The sequence below is a fragment of the Anolis sagrei genome, chromosome 4 (genome assembly GCF_037176765.1).
Source record: "Anolis sagrei isolate rAnoSag1 chromosome 4, rAnoSag1.mat, whole genome shotgun sequence".
NCBI classification, from domain to species: Eukaryota; Metazoa; Chordata; class Lepidosauria; order Squamata; family Dactyloidae; genus Anolis; species Anolis sagrei.
Window position 1 is genome coordinate 199,455,894 of NC_090024.1, and position 16,541 is coordinate 199,472,434.

Here is a 16,541-nt window from a genome sequence, read left to right on the forward strand (position 1 = left end):
AAAAAAATGAAACTTCATCTGTTTTAATTGCCTGCAACCTGGATAGAGTATTGATCTTGAAATATTTTATACTGGATATAGGACATAGAATGGTTTCAGCTAACATATTTCTTTTGTCTTCTAATATACGTCGCTGCTTCATTGGGCAGCATACGACATTATGAAGAAAATGATCACAAATCAATGATGTAGCTAAATCAAACTCTGATATTTTGACGGATGACAAATTCTTGCACAATAACTTTCTCAAAAGCTGTTACCTGTGCACTAAATTTGGAGAATGGCCCACTCAGCCTTTAAAACCCACCAAAAATTTAACACAAGCTTTCGCTACTCGACTGGAACAAAACGGGCTTTTACAGATATGTTTTGTTGAAATTACATCCGATGTTGCAATCCTATGATCTCATGGACATATTAACTGATCAAAGGAAGGTGCAGACATTCCCTTCTGAGATCTTCTAAGAAATTTCAGACTTAGTGGGCAGATCTAAAGAAAGATTCCAGAGCATTTTTTTTTTAAAAAAAAAAAAACCACACACACACACACACACAAACAAACCATAGTTTCTAGGAGTCCATTTGCTCATTTAAATGTTTAGCAAGTACAGGCCTCTTAAATCCATACAATCTTGACATTCTCATTCAGGTGAAAGTGATTTGTTTAAAAAACATGGACATAAACGTGTGTGAACGTGCCTTCAAGTAGCCCATTGACCTATGGCAAACCCTAAAATATCAGAGGATTTCTTAGGCAAGTAATATTCAGAGGTGGTTTGGTCAGTTCCTTCCTCTGAAATATAGCCTACACTGGCCCTATAGTACCTGTTATTTGTTGGCAGTCTCACATTCAAGTAAGACGTGGCATGGATTCTAAAATCTGTGCATGCTTCCATGATATATAATGGCATAGTTAAATGGTGTCCCTTATAAAAAATGACAAAATCAGGGCTTGGTTTTGGGATATTTTTGTGTGTGGGGAGGTGTGCAGATGATAAGATTCCATGTATGCACAATCCATGCATATCGAAGGCAGATTGCATTGTATTGTCGGCTTTCATGGCTGGAATCAGGTTTTTGTTGTAGGTTTTTCAGGCTGTATGACTATGTTCTAGAAGCATTCTCTCCTGATGTTTCATCTGCATCTATGGCAGGCATCCTCAGACGTTGTGAGGTCTGTTGGAAACTAGGAAAATTGGGTTTATATATCTGTGGAAAGTCCAGGGTGGGAGAAAGAACTTTTGTCTGTTGGAGCTAGGTGTGAATGTTTCAATTGGCCACCCTAATTAGCATTTGATGGCCTGACAGTTTTTAAGTGTGGCTTGTTACTCCCTGGGAGAATTCATTGTTGAGAGGTGATTAGCTGTTCCCGATTGTTTCTTGTCTGGAGTTCCCCTGTGTTTGAGTTTTGTTCTTTTACTGTTATCATTTTAGAGGTTTTTTTTAATACTGGTAGCCAGATTTTGTTCATTTTCATGGTTTCTTCCTTTTTGCTGAAATTGTCCATGTGCTTGTGGAGTTCATTGGCTTCTCTGTGTAGCCTGACATGATAGTTGTTAGAGTGGACCAGCATTTCTGTGTTCTCAAATAATTTGCTATGTCCAGGTTGGCTCATCAGGTGCTCTTCAGGCAAAACGTCAGGAGAGAATGCTTCTAGAACATCGCCATAAAGCCCGAAAAATCTACAACAACCCAGCAGACTGCATTGTTTTTAATATATTGTAAACTGCCTTCAGTGAAAGTGGAGATATCTATGAATTAGTGGTTCCCAAGCTTTGGTTCTCCAGGTATTTTGGACTTCAGCTCCCACAATTCCTAAGAGCTGGTAAGATGGCTGGGATTTCTGAGAATGAAGTCCAAAATACCTGGAGGACCAAAGCTTGGGAATCACTGACATGAATAGAAGAGGAGGCTGGAGGAGACAGAAGCTGGTATCTCTGTATTCTGTAATTTACATTCAGTTTCACAGAATTTTATACCTTCAGGCAGTGCTTTAATAACTTCCCATATGTATTTGTGTACTTGGTTCGCTGTATTTGTTTTCACAGTGTTCCAAAACTAGGGGTGCATTTAAACTGTAGAGTTAATGCAGTTTGACACCACTTTAACTGCCATGGATCAATGCAATGGAATCATGGAAGTTGTGTTTTACAAGATTATTCACCTTTCCTGTCGAAGAATGCTGGTGCCTCAACAAACTTCAACTCCCAAGGTCTAATAGATTTCACTGCCAAGGTTACTCCCACTTTGCCATGCAGATTTCTGCAAGTGGCCTAAGTCAGAATTCTAAACTTGCAAACAAGGGATTTTGGAGACAGATAAGAAGAGCACCTGGATCCAAAGCCCTTTCACAAAGAGAAATATTTTGTGTCTGCATTTTGAACATTAATTCAGTTCTTGAGAAACTAATGAACTTGCATCCAGGTAAATGAATACAGTGATTTTGCATTCCACTCTTGTATAAAGTTGTTGCTGTTTTCCTTGACAAATCCTGGTCATATGACAGTTCTATCACAGGCAAATGGTGAGTCAGAGAAAACCTTTTTCTATCATTGTGTCTACCTGCTTCTGGTCAAGTAGTGCCTACATAACTGTGTCTAGCGTCTAAAGAGATTTGGCAATTCTACACTCGAACAGTTCTGCGCATCGTTCCCTAAGTGCATACAAACTCATGTGCATCCAACCTATACCTTTTGAGCAAAATCTGACTTTCACCACTGTGCTCTCATACTAAGAAGCCAAGGCTACAGACTTGGGTGTGGTGTTGGCAGACAGCTTTATGCCAGCATATTTCGTCTTTGAAAACAGGCACATATTTCTCTCCTTTCAATCAGAAGACAATTAAGATAAGCACAGACAGCACCTAATCTACAGTTTACAATCCACTTTAGAATCTTAACCTAAATCCTGATGAAACCTTTAAAAAAGGCTCCAGAATAAATTAAAAATGGCAGCATAACATTTGTTTTTTTTTAAAATTTCACTTAGTTGTTGAGTTTTCAAGTTCTTAAAATCTCAGTTTAGAAAGCATGCTGATACTAATATTACCAAAGCAGTCTGCAGAACAAAGATAGTCTACAGCCAATTTTCTATCTGTACTAGACCACATCTCCCCGCATTCCTCACCACTACTCATGCTAGATAGGGCTGCAAGACACTGCACTCCAACAACGTCTAGAGCAGTGGTCCTGACCTATGGGTCCACAGGTGTTTTAACCTACAACTTCCAGAAATCCCAGCCAGTTTACCGGTCATTAGGTCTAGAGGGTTGCACAATTCCAACTGTTACAGAAAGTTGGCAATACACCCTTAATATCTGTTAGCTTCAAGTTGAGTAGAGCCACTGAATCAAAAGAATTTAGCTGTTAGTTTAAAAACAATTTAAAAAGCAATGCTTTTGAGAACTACCACTCTTCTTGGCGTCCCTCCAGCAACAGCAAGGATATCCCTCTGGGCAGCTAAATCAGGAAATCCCAACTGGATGGCCCCCCGCGAGGGTCTTCCTCCAGGGGCAAACCAAGAATGGGCAACCTGGAAGTCTCTGAATAGACTCAGAAGAGGAGTGGGCAGATCAAAAGACAACCTGGCAAAATGGCACTCCCAAAAAGAATCCCATACCTTGTGTGACTGTGGAGTAGAACAGACAACTCTGCATCTGTATGCTTGCTCATTGTGTCCTGCCTCATGTACAGAATTGTTGGAGGCTACAGACAATGCTGTTGCCCGTTTTTGGTCAAAAGATATTTAGCCGCCTGCACACCTTCTATTTTTATCAGTTTCATACTAATTATGCAATGCTTTTGATACAAAATAAAAATAAGTCGTAAGTGTTGACTTACCAAACTTCTATTCATTTAATGAGTTGTCTCTATTTGGGACTAAGTAATTTTGTTACTGTTATGAACCATAATGTAAACATCTGATATGCAGGATGTATTTATAGTTCACCTACAATCAAAGAGCATTCTGAACTCCACCAATGATGGCATTGAATCAAACACGGCGCACAGAACTCCCATGACCAACACAAAATACTGGAAGGGTTTGGTGGGCATTGACCTTGAGCTTTGGAGTTGTAGTTCACCAACATCTAAAGAGCACTGTGGATTCAAACAATGATGGATCTGGACCAAACTTGGCATGAATACTCAATATGCCCAAATGTGAACACTGGGGGAGTTTGGGGAAAATAGACCTTGACATTTGGGAGTTGTAGTTGCTGGGATGTATAGTTCACCTACAATTAAAGAGCATTTTGAACCTCACCAATGATAGAATTGGGCCAAACTTTTCAAACAGAACCCCCATGACCAATAGAAAATATTGAGTTTTCTGATGGTTTTTGGCGACCTCCTCAGGGGTCCCAACCCCCAGGTTGAGAAATGCTGGTTCAGGAGGTAGTTGTTATAATTCTCTAAGCCAGGCCTGCACAAAAAACAGTTTCCAAGTGCCCCCCCCCCCTCTCCCCACCTCAGGTGAAAGGGAGAAAAAAGTGCACCATGCTCCCAGCTCCTCCTGCCCCTGGAAGGGAGAAAAAGAAGAAATGGAGGAATGAAAGAGAGAGAGAGAGAGAGGGAGGGAAGGGCAAAAAGGTGGAGAGGTCAAGGGAGGAATAAATAAATAAAGAGAAATAGGTAAAGGAGATGGAAGGAGGAAGGGAAGAAAGGAAAGAAAAAAGACAAAAGTAGGAAGAAAGAAAGAAGTAGGGAAAAGAGAAATAAGGAACGAGGAAGGAAGAAAAGGTAGGTAGAAGGGTAGGACTTGGAAGTACACAACAACAGCAATCGTAATATATAATTAATTATACCTTAGATCCTCTGAAGATGCCAGCCACAGATGCAGACGAAACGTCAGGAGGAAATGATGCTAGAACACAGTCACGCAGCCTGGAAACCACACAATACTCCGGTGATTCTGACTGCAAGAGCCTTCGACAATACAATTATACCTTAATTGGAAAGTGGAGTGCTACAAACATATTTGCAGCCCCAAGAGGTTTAGCCTATCAAATTCCGGCCCCTTACTCCTCAGAAGTTGTGCAGGCCCGCTCTAAGCTATAACAGAGATGAGATGTGTTGGCAAAATCTCTCTCATGGTATATTTAAATATCAAATAAAATTGTAAATATTTTAAACAGTCACCTCTTGGCAGTGAAGGCAAGATATAATATACACAACTAGGGCATGATGTGGCACCAGACCGGGTTTTGCTACAGGGTATGTTTTCAACAGGGAGCAGTTGCCAAGCATACTTTTTGAAGAGTTTCCAGACAAGCATGTCTCATCCATAATTACATTTATAGGTGTCTCCCTTTTTAAAAAATCACATATGTACACATAAATTGTAATTGTAACGTTGCACAAAACCAGTTAATATTACTGAATGTATTCCAAGATTTTATGAAAGCAGTTGTATGTTATAATGAAAACTCTCATCTTGTCTGTTAATTGAGGAACTTCTCCATACAATATATAATCATTTGATCCCTGAAACTGGAAGCAAGCTAAAGTGATTTTGAAAAGGGCTGAGGGGGATGGAAAGGTTACAGAAGCATGGGACAGATGCTTTATATATGTTGTCGATGACTTCCATGGCCGGAATCACTGGGTTGCTGTGAGTTTTCTGGGCTGTATGGCCACATTTGAGAAGCATTCTCTCCTGACGTTTTGTCCAGATCTATGGCAGGTATCCTCTTAGGTTCTGACGTTTGTTGGAAACTAGGCAAATGATGTTTATATATCTGTGAAATGTCCAGTGTGGGAAATGCTTTATAGTTTCCACCAAATCTCTTACCAATTCTCCCCCAAGCTCAAGAATATGTGTAGTAAAACACAAATTTGAAAACACAGGTCTATTGAGATAACATGTAATTATGTTTAATACCTCTGTCACCCTTCACAGAAGACTTCTATATTATGAAACTACTAAGCAGTCGCATCAAGCCATGCTTTTTCTTCATTGATATTCAGCATATCTGAAAGCAATACGTCTCTTATTTGAAAACAAACACAAAATATCTACAGGAAGAGAACTTCAGACAACACTGACCAACGTGTTTGTTTTTGTCTTTTCACAGTCACTTCATAGTCTATCAAACATGACACATCAGTAACAGCTGAGTGTGTCAAAGTTATACAGGGTGACGGGTTCTGTTGTGTTTTTTAGCTATTGTTTATCAAGCATAACCAAAGCCTACTGGAAAGTTTCAGTTTTCTTGGATGACGTAAGTGTGGCTAAACAGGATTCTGAGAACAAATGTATATGTTTGGGCAGCATATAACATAGTCATTTGCTTTTTGACAAACAAGGAAGCAGAAATTAAGAGGAAACAAAATTGAAGTAAGGCTGCATAGTTATTACATCTTGCTGTTCATGATTAGGAGATAATTCTTGCAGGTCATGAATAAAACTGTGAGAATGCCGGCTTTATGTTTCGTAAAGCACGTTTTTATACCTCATAATGCTTGTAGAAGAAATTTTAAAGTTTAATGACAGTGTAATATCGCTAATAAATCAAAAAACATAGTAAATAAAACTATATATTTTTTTCAATATAAATTAATTTTATGCTGCCAAGTACAAAGCAATTGAGATTCCTTTAAACATTTCATACTTAGATGCATGCACAAGGTTTGTATCTTGTCCTATACCTATTATGTGAAATAAAGAGATTTCATCTTTCTTACCATGTCTTTTAAAATCAGCAGTGACTGTTAGCGACCAGTATTTTTCAATTCTAAGGACTTGCAAGAGTATTCAAATCCTGCTATATCTATCCGACTAACCGGAGGAGAACTGTAGAGAGCTCATCACAGCCGCCCTACACCAGATCTTTGGTTAGAACTATAGAATAGCCCTGCACTTATGAAACACAGTGTTACACAGAGGTGAAAACTTACTGGTTAGAGATAATTATACAACCATTTTATGGTCTGCAAATCTTTACATTGAATGGGCAATGCTAGGAGTGAGTGTATGTACATAGTGCATTATTTATGCTTTTGCACAGTTGCTACCTGCCATGGCCTAAATAAATAGTGAAGTTGCTTTTTTCTCTACAGAGTTGTATTGCTTCTTGATGTTTCTTGTATTCTGTGAAAATTACTTCCAAGGCAACTCTGCTATCACCATGACGTTTCGCAATACTGATCCAATTAATCCAGGGCTGCCTCAGCATCACCCTGGGCTAAGCTAAGACCTGAACTCTCCAATGATTTCTGGTTCAGGCACTGTACTGGTGGAAGTTGTCGTGGGTGGTGGTGATGAGGGCTGAGGCTGCTTCTCTTCCACCATTGATACCTCCTCTGCCATTGTTCTGTGTCACTCCCCATGACATCAGCCATGATCCATTCTAGTGGTATTTTAAATTGGCTCAGGCACTTAACTTTTTAAAATTTTGTTTAAAAACAACCAATGTTATCCTCTGTGCAGTGCAATCGGCCATACTACTCATTTCCAGGACAACTTATTTGGTCCCTGCTTTCCCTCAAAACAGAACGTGATCAATGAGATGCCTGGCTGTCTAGAATCAAATGATGTATGTGATGGGAAGACAAATGGAGATGTGTTTCAGTTCCAAAATAGTCCACCATCTCCACTTTCCTTACCCCCTTATAGCTCATTCTGTCTTTCCAAGTGTGTGTTATATCATCGATTTGAAACTAAAGACGTTTATGTATCAAGAACAACCTGCTCCACTTGGCTAAGGCTACTGCCCTGATTCTCAAGCTTTTGACATTTATAACTAGGGCTGCCAAGACTGGGGCTAAAATACAAGTGCCTTGTGAAGTATCAGGTTCCGTTCTGCTGATGTGGTTTGGTGAACAGCAGCAGCTGAGGGCTCCTCTGCATCAGGGCGATGAATCCATGGTGGATTTTACAGGACATACTATGGATTTTATAGCAGAAACAAGATTTCGATTTTACAGAAGCTATCCAAGGTGCTGATTCATGTTTCTATCATATGTTCAGCACCATGGACAGGAAACACTACATTAAATTCTCTGTTTATATGTTTTGTTTCATCATTCTGTGCCCATGGCTGTTCTTGCTCTATATTCTGATTCCTCTTGGCTGCTTAATATAAAATTAGCTTCCTCCTCAGGGGAATTGTGGATGGTCATCCCAGAGAATCAGAAGCATAGGCCTTCTGGAAGTGTCCTATTCAATACCACAGATGTGTTTTTTTTCCTACTCTTTGAGTGTTTGTGTTTTTTCCTTTCCTTTTGAGAGTGTTTGTGTCATCAGTGTTTGTGAGGACCAGTGGTTTCAACAAACTACCTTGGAGGCATGTTTGAGGACTGGCACAAGCAGAGCTGCTGGTGGCTTCACAAGTGCAGCTGAAGCAGTAAAGATGCCATGGCAAAATTTCGGTTATTGAATATGTAGTGATATTGTATGCGGGATGTGTGGTGGCGGGGAGCATCCCTATTAGTTACTGGCATCCTTTGGGTATAAATGGCATATGTGCATTGCCATTGGCACAGTCTCTTGCCATTGGGCTGTGGTAATGTTTCAAAGGTGCATTGTGGATAGGTTGCTTCCATACTACATTTTTTTCTGGTTGCCCCTCCTGAGTGTAGCGTACACAAGAAACAAAGGACTTTCAATAGTGTAATAGTCCTCTAATCCAAGAGTGATATATGAAACTGCTCTATAAAGGATTGCAGTTTTATGCATACTGACTTGGGAGTAAGTGCCACTCTACTTAAAGGTTCTTACATTTGCGTAAGCATGAAAGGACTGAGCTTTGGAATACCCAGACACTCTAAGATTTTTGCACATCAGCAGAAAAGCACAAATCCTTTACATATTTATGTGGTACATGGAAGTAATATCACTGTGTTTAACAAGAGCAGCTTTTATGGTTCTGCATATGATTAAATTCTTGGCAGACCATGGTTTTAGACACTGAGGCATATTATGAATTCCTGTTTCGTCTGCCCCTGCTTGGATTTTGTTGTGTGGTGGTAGTCATCCTCCAGCTATAAAGAAGCCTTTTGTTTTTCAAAAGCTCTTCCTGCAATTTTGACTTGTGTGTGACCTTTTTTAAAAACTGCAGTTGCTATTATTTATTCACAAGCGCCATGTACTTCCAGTTCTTCTTTGTCATTTCTCTTCTTTTCCTACCCTTCAAGCTTTTTACTGAACAACCCCAATGCTTTATTTAAAGGCTTCCTGGTTCTTCATTACTAATCCATTAGAACAAAAACTAGGGCATCAGGAAGCAGCATCTGCCGGTGGGCAAGTCCAAGCGTGTCACAACAAGTAATACTTGGGTTGGAATAGCGATGTAGAGGAAGGTAGATCTGTTAGCCTGCAATGTTAATATTATCTGCCTCTGTACAAAGGGACACTTGCATTCTTCCTGGAAACAGGAAGGGACAACTGGGATTCCCATTTATTTCTGAAACAAACCTTGACAAGAAAATGCCATGGAACTTTTGTCAGATGGTCACCATAAGTAGGAAGAAACTTGAAAGTATACAAGTTCATACATAAACCCCAGCTCCCCCAATTATCTGGTATTTGGTTATCGGTGTTCGATACTAATAGGCCTGAGATTGATCTACTTCATGGGGTTGCTATGAAAGTGCTTAGGAAAAAGGCATTGCAAAAACAATTTGAAGAAGAGAAGAAATACTGTAGCATACAGGCAGTTCCCGAGTTGCGAACATCCAACTTACAAATGACTCATAGTTAAGAACGGGGGTAAGACAACAGGAAGTGAGAGAAATCTGCCCCTCAAAAGGAAAAATCACTCCAGAAAGAGTTATCATGGAGAAAAAGTGTCTCCACGAAAGCTTTATCACCAATCCTTGTTTCCAGAACAAGCCATTTTTTCAAAATCCAATTATCACTGGGATAGAAAGTGAGGTGAAATATTCTGAATGGGGGCAGAGACAGCAAAACAAACGCCACAGGGGTGTTAACCCTTTTCTGTGGCATCCAAAGTGTGCATGTGCACGCGCACACACAGAGTAGAGTCTCGCTTATCCAACATAAACAGGCCTGCAGAATGTTGGATAAGCAAAAATGTTGGATAATAAGGAGGGATTAAGGAAATGTCTATTAAATACCAAATTACATTATGATTTTACAAATTAAGCAACAAAACATCATGTTTTACAACAAATTAACAGAAAAAGCAGTTCAATACACAGTAAAGTTATGTAGTAACTACTGTATTTACGAATTTAGCACCAAAACATCACAATGTATTGAAACAGCTGTGGCTCCGGGTGGGAGGCAGACTGCATTGGATAATACAGAACGTTAGATGAGCGAAGGTTGGATAAGCGAGACTCTATTGTGTGTGTGTATATATACACACACATACACAGAGAGAGAGACTGGTGTTACACTTAAAAATATATCTGTTCCAAGTTACAAACAAATTCAGCTTAAGAACAAACCTACAGAACTAATTTTGTTCGTAACTTGGGTCTGCCTGTAATTATTGCACTTCAAAAGGAAACATGTACAATTTTGCAAAGTAGCAAAACTGAGCCCTTAAGGGGAATGTCTGGGTGGGGAGCATTCTACCTGACTGGCTTCCCTCCAGCAACATAAAACTCACTGAAAGGATATGAATAGAAACAGGCAGTGACAAGCCTTGCGGTAGGCAAGGGACTAGAAATGACTAAGAAGATGTTTGGAAGCACTACAAGACAGAATGGCAGGTCAGCAATGTCAAAGAATACATGGTAAACTCCCTTGCCAACTTTTTCTTTACTTGCACACTAATCTTTCACAGAGTTTTAGCAAGATTCCTGGTTTCTATTTTGTTTTTTTTAATTTTCATGCACAACTGAAATAATTCAATGTAAGTCAAGACCAATATGTCGAGGTAAATAGTGTAGGAAACTGGTCATGAAGGGGAAACCTAGTCCAGCCCATACTAAAGCAAGGCGAAGGAAAGGTAAAGGTGGACATTAAATCTAGTTATGTCCAACTCTGGGGGGGTGGTACTCATCTCCATTTCTAAGCCGAAGAGCCAGCATTGTCTGTAGACACCTCCAAGGTCATGTGGCCAGTATGACTGCATGGAGCGCCATTACATTCCCGCAGAAGTGGTACCTATTGATCTACTCACATTTGCATGCTTTTGAACTGCTAGGTTGGCAGAAGCTGGGCCTGACAGCAGGAGCTCTCCCTGCTTCCTGGATTCAAACCAATAATCTTTCGGTCAGCAAGTTCAGCAGCTCAGTGGTTTAACTCGCTGCACCACTAGGGGGCCTAGTAACTTACTTACTAAAGGAAAAACGTAAAAGTAAAAGTTTTCCCCTGACATTAAGTTCAGTTGTGTCTGACTCTGGGGGTTGGTGCTCATCTCCATTTCGAAACCGAAGAGCCGGCGTTGCCCGTAGACACCTACAAGTTCATGTGGCTGGCATGACTGCATGGAGCACTGTTACCTTTCTGCTGGAGCAGTTCCTATTGATCTACTCACATCTACATGTTTTCAAACTGCTAGGTTGGCAGAAGCTGGGACTGACAGTGGGAGCTCACTCCACTCCCCAAATTCGAACCTGCAACCTTTTGGTCAACAAGTTCAGCAGCTCAGCAGTTTAACCCACTGAGTCACTGGGAACTCATTTACTAAAGGAAACTTAGGTTAAAATTATATGAACTCTGCTAAGAAGCCTCATTTGTAAAACAGGGATGAGGATGGTCAACTCAGGTAGCAGATGTCATGGATGATCAAATTTCCAATACACAAGGCTAATAATTTTGATGCAGACGTGGCCTGAGGATGCGTCAAGCTCTTACAGTCATACACACCGAATAAGTAACGTTTTGCTTTTTCCAGAACTGGACCAGAAGTGGTTATTTTGCATAAGAATGAAACCGCTCAAACAGAGCTATTAGCAAAATTGTACAATACACAAAAATAACAAAAAAGGGGCTTCTGAGAGACAGCTAATGGGAAATCAGCACTTGTGGTATGCAGCCCGTCTCCAAAGTGCCTACAGAAGATTTGTAGTCACCCCTATAATTAAATGAAGTGGCTGGCAAACAGAATGCCTGGAGAGATTACGCAGCCACATCTGTGCTGGGATGACAGAGGAAGGGGGAGGACTCAAAGCAGGGCTCCCAGAGAAGAAAACGGCTGGGCTATCGGAGAGGGATGATTGTAAACCTTCCTGACAAGTCCGTGTCAGGAAAGAGAAAATGAAGTGAAAGGAGGTTATGAGAAAATGGAGAGGCAATTGTCAGGTCCAGCTAGATTCCCTGGACACAAAAGTATTGCTCCTTCTGAGCGACTTGCGTGACATAGTGCCAGGATTATTGCGCAAATGACCCTGACTAGTGACAATAACACAATATACCAATTTATCCACAGCCAGGTATACCATGTGTATCGGGAATGGGCAAACTTGGGTCTTCCAGAGGTTTTGGACTTCAAGGGCCTGAGGCTGTTAGGAATGGTGGGAGTTGAAGTCCAAAACCTCTGGAAGACCCAAGTTTGCCCATGCCTGATGTATACGTATATGTATGTATATTTTTACATATGCATGGGGTTTGAATGTTGTACTCTGTGTGCCTGAAGCAGTGTATTCTTAACTCACAGAAGCTCATGTGAGAAATAAATAAGCTCTTTTAAAAGAACGACTTTATGCATTATTTCGGTGATGCTGGAACAAAATAATTCAGCTGCCTTTTTGGAAAACTGCTCCAAAGAAGACTGTAACAGATTGTGATGTGATATAATCCTAGACTGCCACTTTCTGGGCTGTGATGGACTCTGTGTCTAAACTGATTAGAAAGTTCACCGCCGCCTGTCACGGTTACACAAACAGAAAGCAATGCTTTTACAGGAATAGCAAAGACAGGCTGGTGGTGCGGGGCGTTCGCTAGAAAGTGTCAGTGAGCCCAGAAATAGAGGCGAAAGAAGCCATTCAGTCTTACGAATCAGGAGGAAAAGCACACACGGAACATAATAAATAAATAAGTCTCAGTGTCAACTGGATTTAGCTCCCATGTCAGAGGAAATGCCCAGGTGTCCAAATTGATTTCGAAGCAGCCCATTTTCTCAGTGATGGAGCAGCTGCATAAAAATGGGTAGATGGACTGGGAAATCCTTCCTTTCCATCACTTCTTATGGAGCCCCTAGTGGTGCAATGGGTTAAACCAGTGTTTCTCAACCTGGGGGTTGGGACCCCTGGGGGGGGGGTCATGAGGGGGTGTCAGAAGGGTCGCCAAAGACCATAAGAAAACACAGTATTTTCAGTTGGTCATGGGGGTTCTGTGTGCCAAGTTTGATTCAATTCCATCGTTGGTGGGGTTTAGAATGTTCTTTGATTGTAGGCAAACTATAAATCCCAGCAGCTGCAACTCCCAAATGTCAAGGTCTGTTTTCAACAAACTCCACCAGTGTTCACATTTGGGCATATTGAGTATTCGTGGAAAGTTTGGTCCATATCCATTATTGTTTGAATCTCTGGATGTAGGTGAAATACAACTCCTAAACTCAAGGTCAATGCTCACCAGACCCTTCCAGTATTTTCTGTTGGTCATGGAAGTTTTGTGTACCAAGTTTGGTTCAATTCCATCATTGGTAGAGTTCTGAATTATAAGTGAACTATAAATCCCAGCAACTACAACTCCCAAATGACAAAATCAATCCCTCCTCCCAATCCCACCAGTATTCAAATTTGGGCATTTGGGATAATTGTGCCAAATTTGTTTCAGTGAATGGAAATACATCCTGCATATCAGATATTTACATTACGAATCATAACAATAGCAAAATTATAGCATTGAAGTAGCAATAAAAATAATGTTATGGTTGGGGGTCACCACAACATGAGGAACTGTATTAAGGGGTCACGGCATTAGGAAGGTTGAGAAACACTGGAGTAGACGGATTGGGAAATCCTTCCTCTCCATCACTTCTTATTCTGGTGGCTTGTGTGTGTTGGCGGGGGGGGGGGGGGGGCAATTATTGGAGGTTGTGTACAGCTGTAAAGGAAGGATGCTGGAAGACCTATAACAAAGCCCAGGAAATGAACAGAGCTAGTGGAGCTCAGAGCTCAGAGACTGAGAGGAAGCAAAGCATTCACTGTCACCAAATAGGAAGTTGCAAAAAGAGCTGAAAAAACCAGTCAGGTGAGGGAACATCTGGAGTTTGGAAACTTTTCCTAAAAAATCATCCCTAGTAGTGGGGTTTCAGCATTAGATTACCATTCTGAAATCCAGGGTTCAAATCCCTCAGTCACAAAAACCTACCTAGGGTCAGTCACACACTCTCAGCCTCAGAAGATGGTAAAGCAAACCTTTTTCTGAACAAATCTTGCCTGTGACAGTGTTTCTCAACCTGGGGGGTGGAACCCTTGGGAGGGTCATGAGGGGGTGTCTGTGGGGGTGCCAAAGAACATCAAATAACACAATGTTTTCTGTTGGTCATGGGGGTTTTGTGTGGGAAGCTTGGCCCAATTCTATCATTGATGGGGTTCAGAATGCTCTTTGATTGTAGGTGAACTATAAATTGCAGCAACAACAGCCCCAGATGTCAAGTTCTATTTTCTCCAAACTCCACCAGTGTTTACATTTGGGCATATTGAGTATTCATGCCAAGTTTGGTCCAGATCTATCATTGTTTGAGTTCACAGAGCTCTCTGGATGTAGAACTACAACTCCAAAACTCAGGTTCAATGCCCACCAAACCCTTCCAGTATTTTCTGTGGGTCATGGGAGTTCTGTGTATACCAAGTTTGGTTCAATTCCATCGTTAATGGAATTTGATTGTAGGAGAACTATAAATCCCAGCAACTACAACTCCCAAATGACAAAATCAACCCCCCACCCCACCCAATCCCATCAATATTCAAATTTGGGTGTATTGGGGTTTTGGGCCAAATTTGTTCCAGTGAATGAAAATACATCCTGCATATCAGATATTTACATAATGATTCATAACAGTAGCAAAATTATTGTTATGCAGTAGCAACAAAATAATGTTATGGTTGGAGGTCACCAACCTGGATTAAGGGGTTGTGGCATTAGGAAGGTTGAGAAACACTGCCTTACTGTCACCATGGGTTAGGAGCAAGGTGAAGGCGCACAACTGCAGTGAACAGGTTGAGCATCCCTTATCCGTCAATCTGAAATGCTCCAAAATGGTCCACGTGGGTAGATGCCATAGTGAGGAGTTTGCTTTCTGGTGGTTCAATATACACAAAGTATTGTCGATGGCTTTCATGGCCGGAATCACTGGGTTGCTGTGAGTTTTTCGAGCTGTATGGCTATGTTCCAGAAGCATTCTCTCCTGACGTTTCGCCTGCCTCTTCCCTAGTTTCCAACAGACCTCACAACCTCGGAGGATGCCTGTCATAAATGGAGGCGAAACGTCAGGAGAGGATGCTTCTGGAACATACAGCCCGGAAAACTCACTGCAATCCAATGTAAACAAAGTTTGAATAGTGAACACAGTTATTTAAAATGCTGTGCATAAAATTATCCCGAGGTATCTCGAGACTTGGCTCTTGTTACCAAGATATCTCCCAACGCATAGGCAGGTATTCCCAAATCCACTAAATCCCAATTCTAGACCACTTGTGATGCCAAGCATTTTGGAGGAGTGGTGCATCTCCCGACCCCCACCTTCCTTCCCTTCTTTCCCCAGCATTTCTTACCAACTCTTGCTTCAAGCGGCGCAGGTAGTGATCCATATTTTTCTTTTCCATCCTGCCCTCCAAGCCCACCCGGCAGCTCCCCAAGGGCTCAGGTGCTCCACCGGCGCTTCGCTCCTTTTCTTTTTTGCACCAGACAAGGTTGGCCACGAGCTGTGAAGAGTTCTTTCCGCAACTAATCCGAGAGCCCCACTTTAAAAAGGAAAAAGGAAAAAGATGCCCATTGATCTCTGGAGTTGTGGGCAAGCTCCAACCCTTCTCCAAAGAAGGAGGGAAGGCGAGAGGGAGGGAAAAGTTCACCGCGCGCGGATGCAAAAGAAAGGATCGCGTGGGACTCTGCAAACGCCCGCCGCTTGCAAGGAACCCTCTGCGCGCGCGAGGAAGAGGAGTGGGCGGGGGGAGGGGGAGAGGGAAGGAGGCTGGGCAACCCCGCGTGGCGCCTGATTGACAGGAGGAAGGAGCAGCACGCGGCGGCTGGAGGCTGGCGGAGGAGGGGGGGGGGGCGAGCCAAGAAGAGAGACTTAGCAGCACCGGGGGCTTCCTGGCTGACCCCGCCTCCCCGGGGGTGGGTCTAGTAGTTTTCCCAAGAACGCCACCCGGGCCCTGATCGCTGCCTGGCGCGGCCACATCCAGCATGCTTATATATGGATAACAATGCATGGATTGTATCTTTCAATTAAACCACCTCCTCCTTCTCCTCCCTCTTCTTCTCCGTCTTCTTCTCATCCTCCTTCTTTCTCTACTGTCCCCCATTTTCCTTTTCTTTCTCTTCTACTTCCCCTCCTATTCCTTCCTTTTCTCTCCCGTCTATTTCCCCTCCTGTCATCCTCTTTTCTCTTCTACTTTCCTCTCTTCTCCTTCTGTTCTACTTTCTACTTCCTACTCTCTTTTACAGTCTCCTTTCCT

At 41.8% G+C, this 16,541-nt stretch overlaps 1 protein-coding gene across 1 annotated transcript in view; it reads right to left on the reverse strand.

Moving 5' to 3' along the window:
* Positions 1-16,043, reverse strand: part of INKA2 (inka box actin regulator 2) — a 39,037-nt gene extending 22,994 nt beyond the window's left edge. The window contains exon 1 of the mRNA XM_060772750.2: positions 15,639-16,043. Coding sequence (XP_060628733.2) covers positions 15,639-15,689 — 51 coding nt within the window. The 5' untranslated portion in view covers positions 15,690-16,043. The remainder of the gene's footprint in view (positions 1-15,638) is intronic.
* Positions 16,044-16,541: the final 498 nt, after the last annotated feature.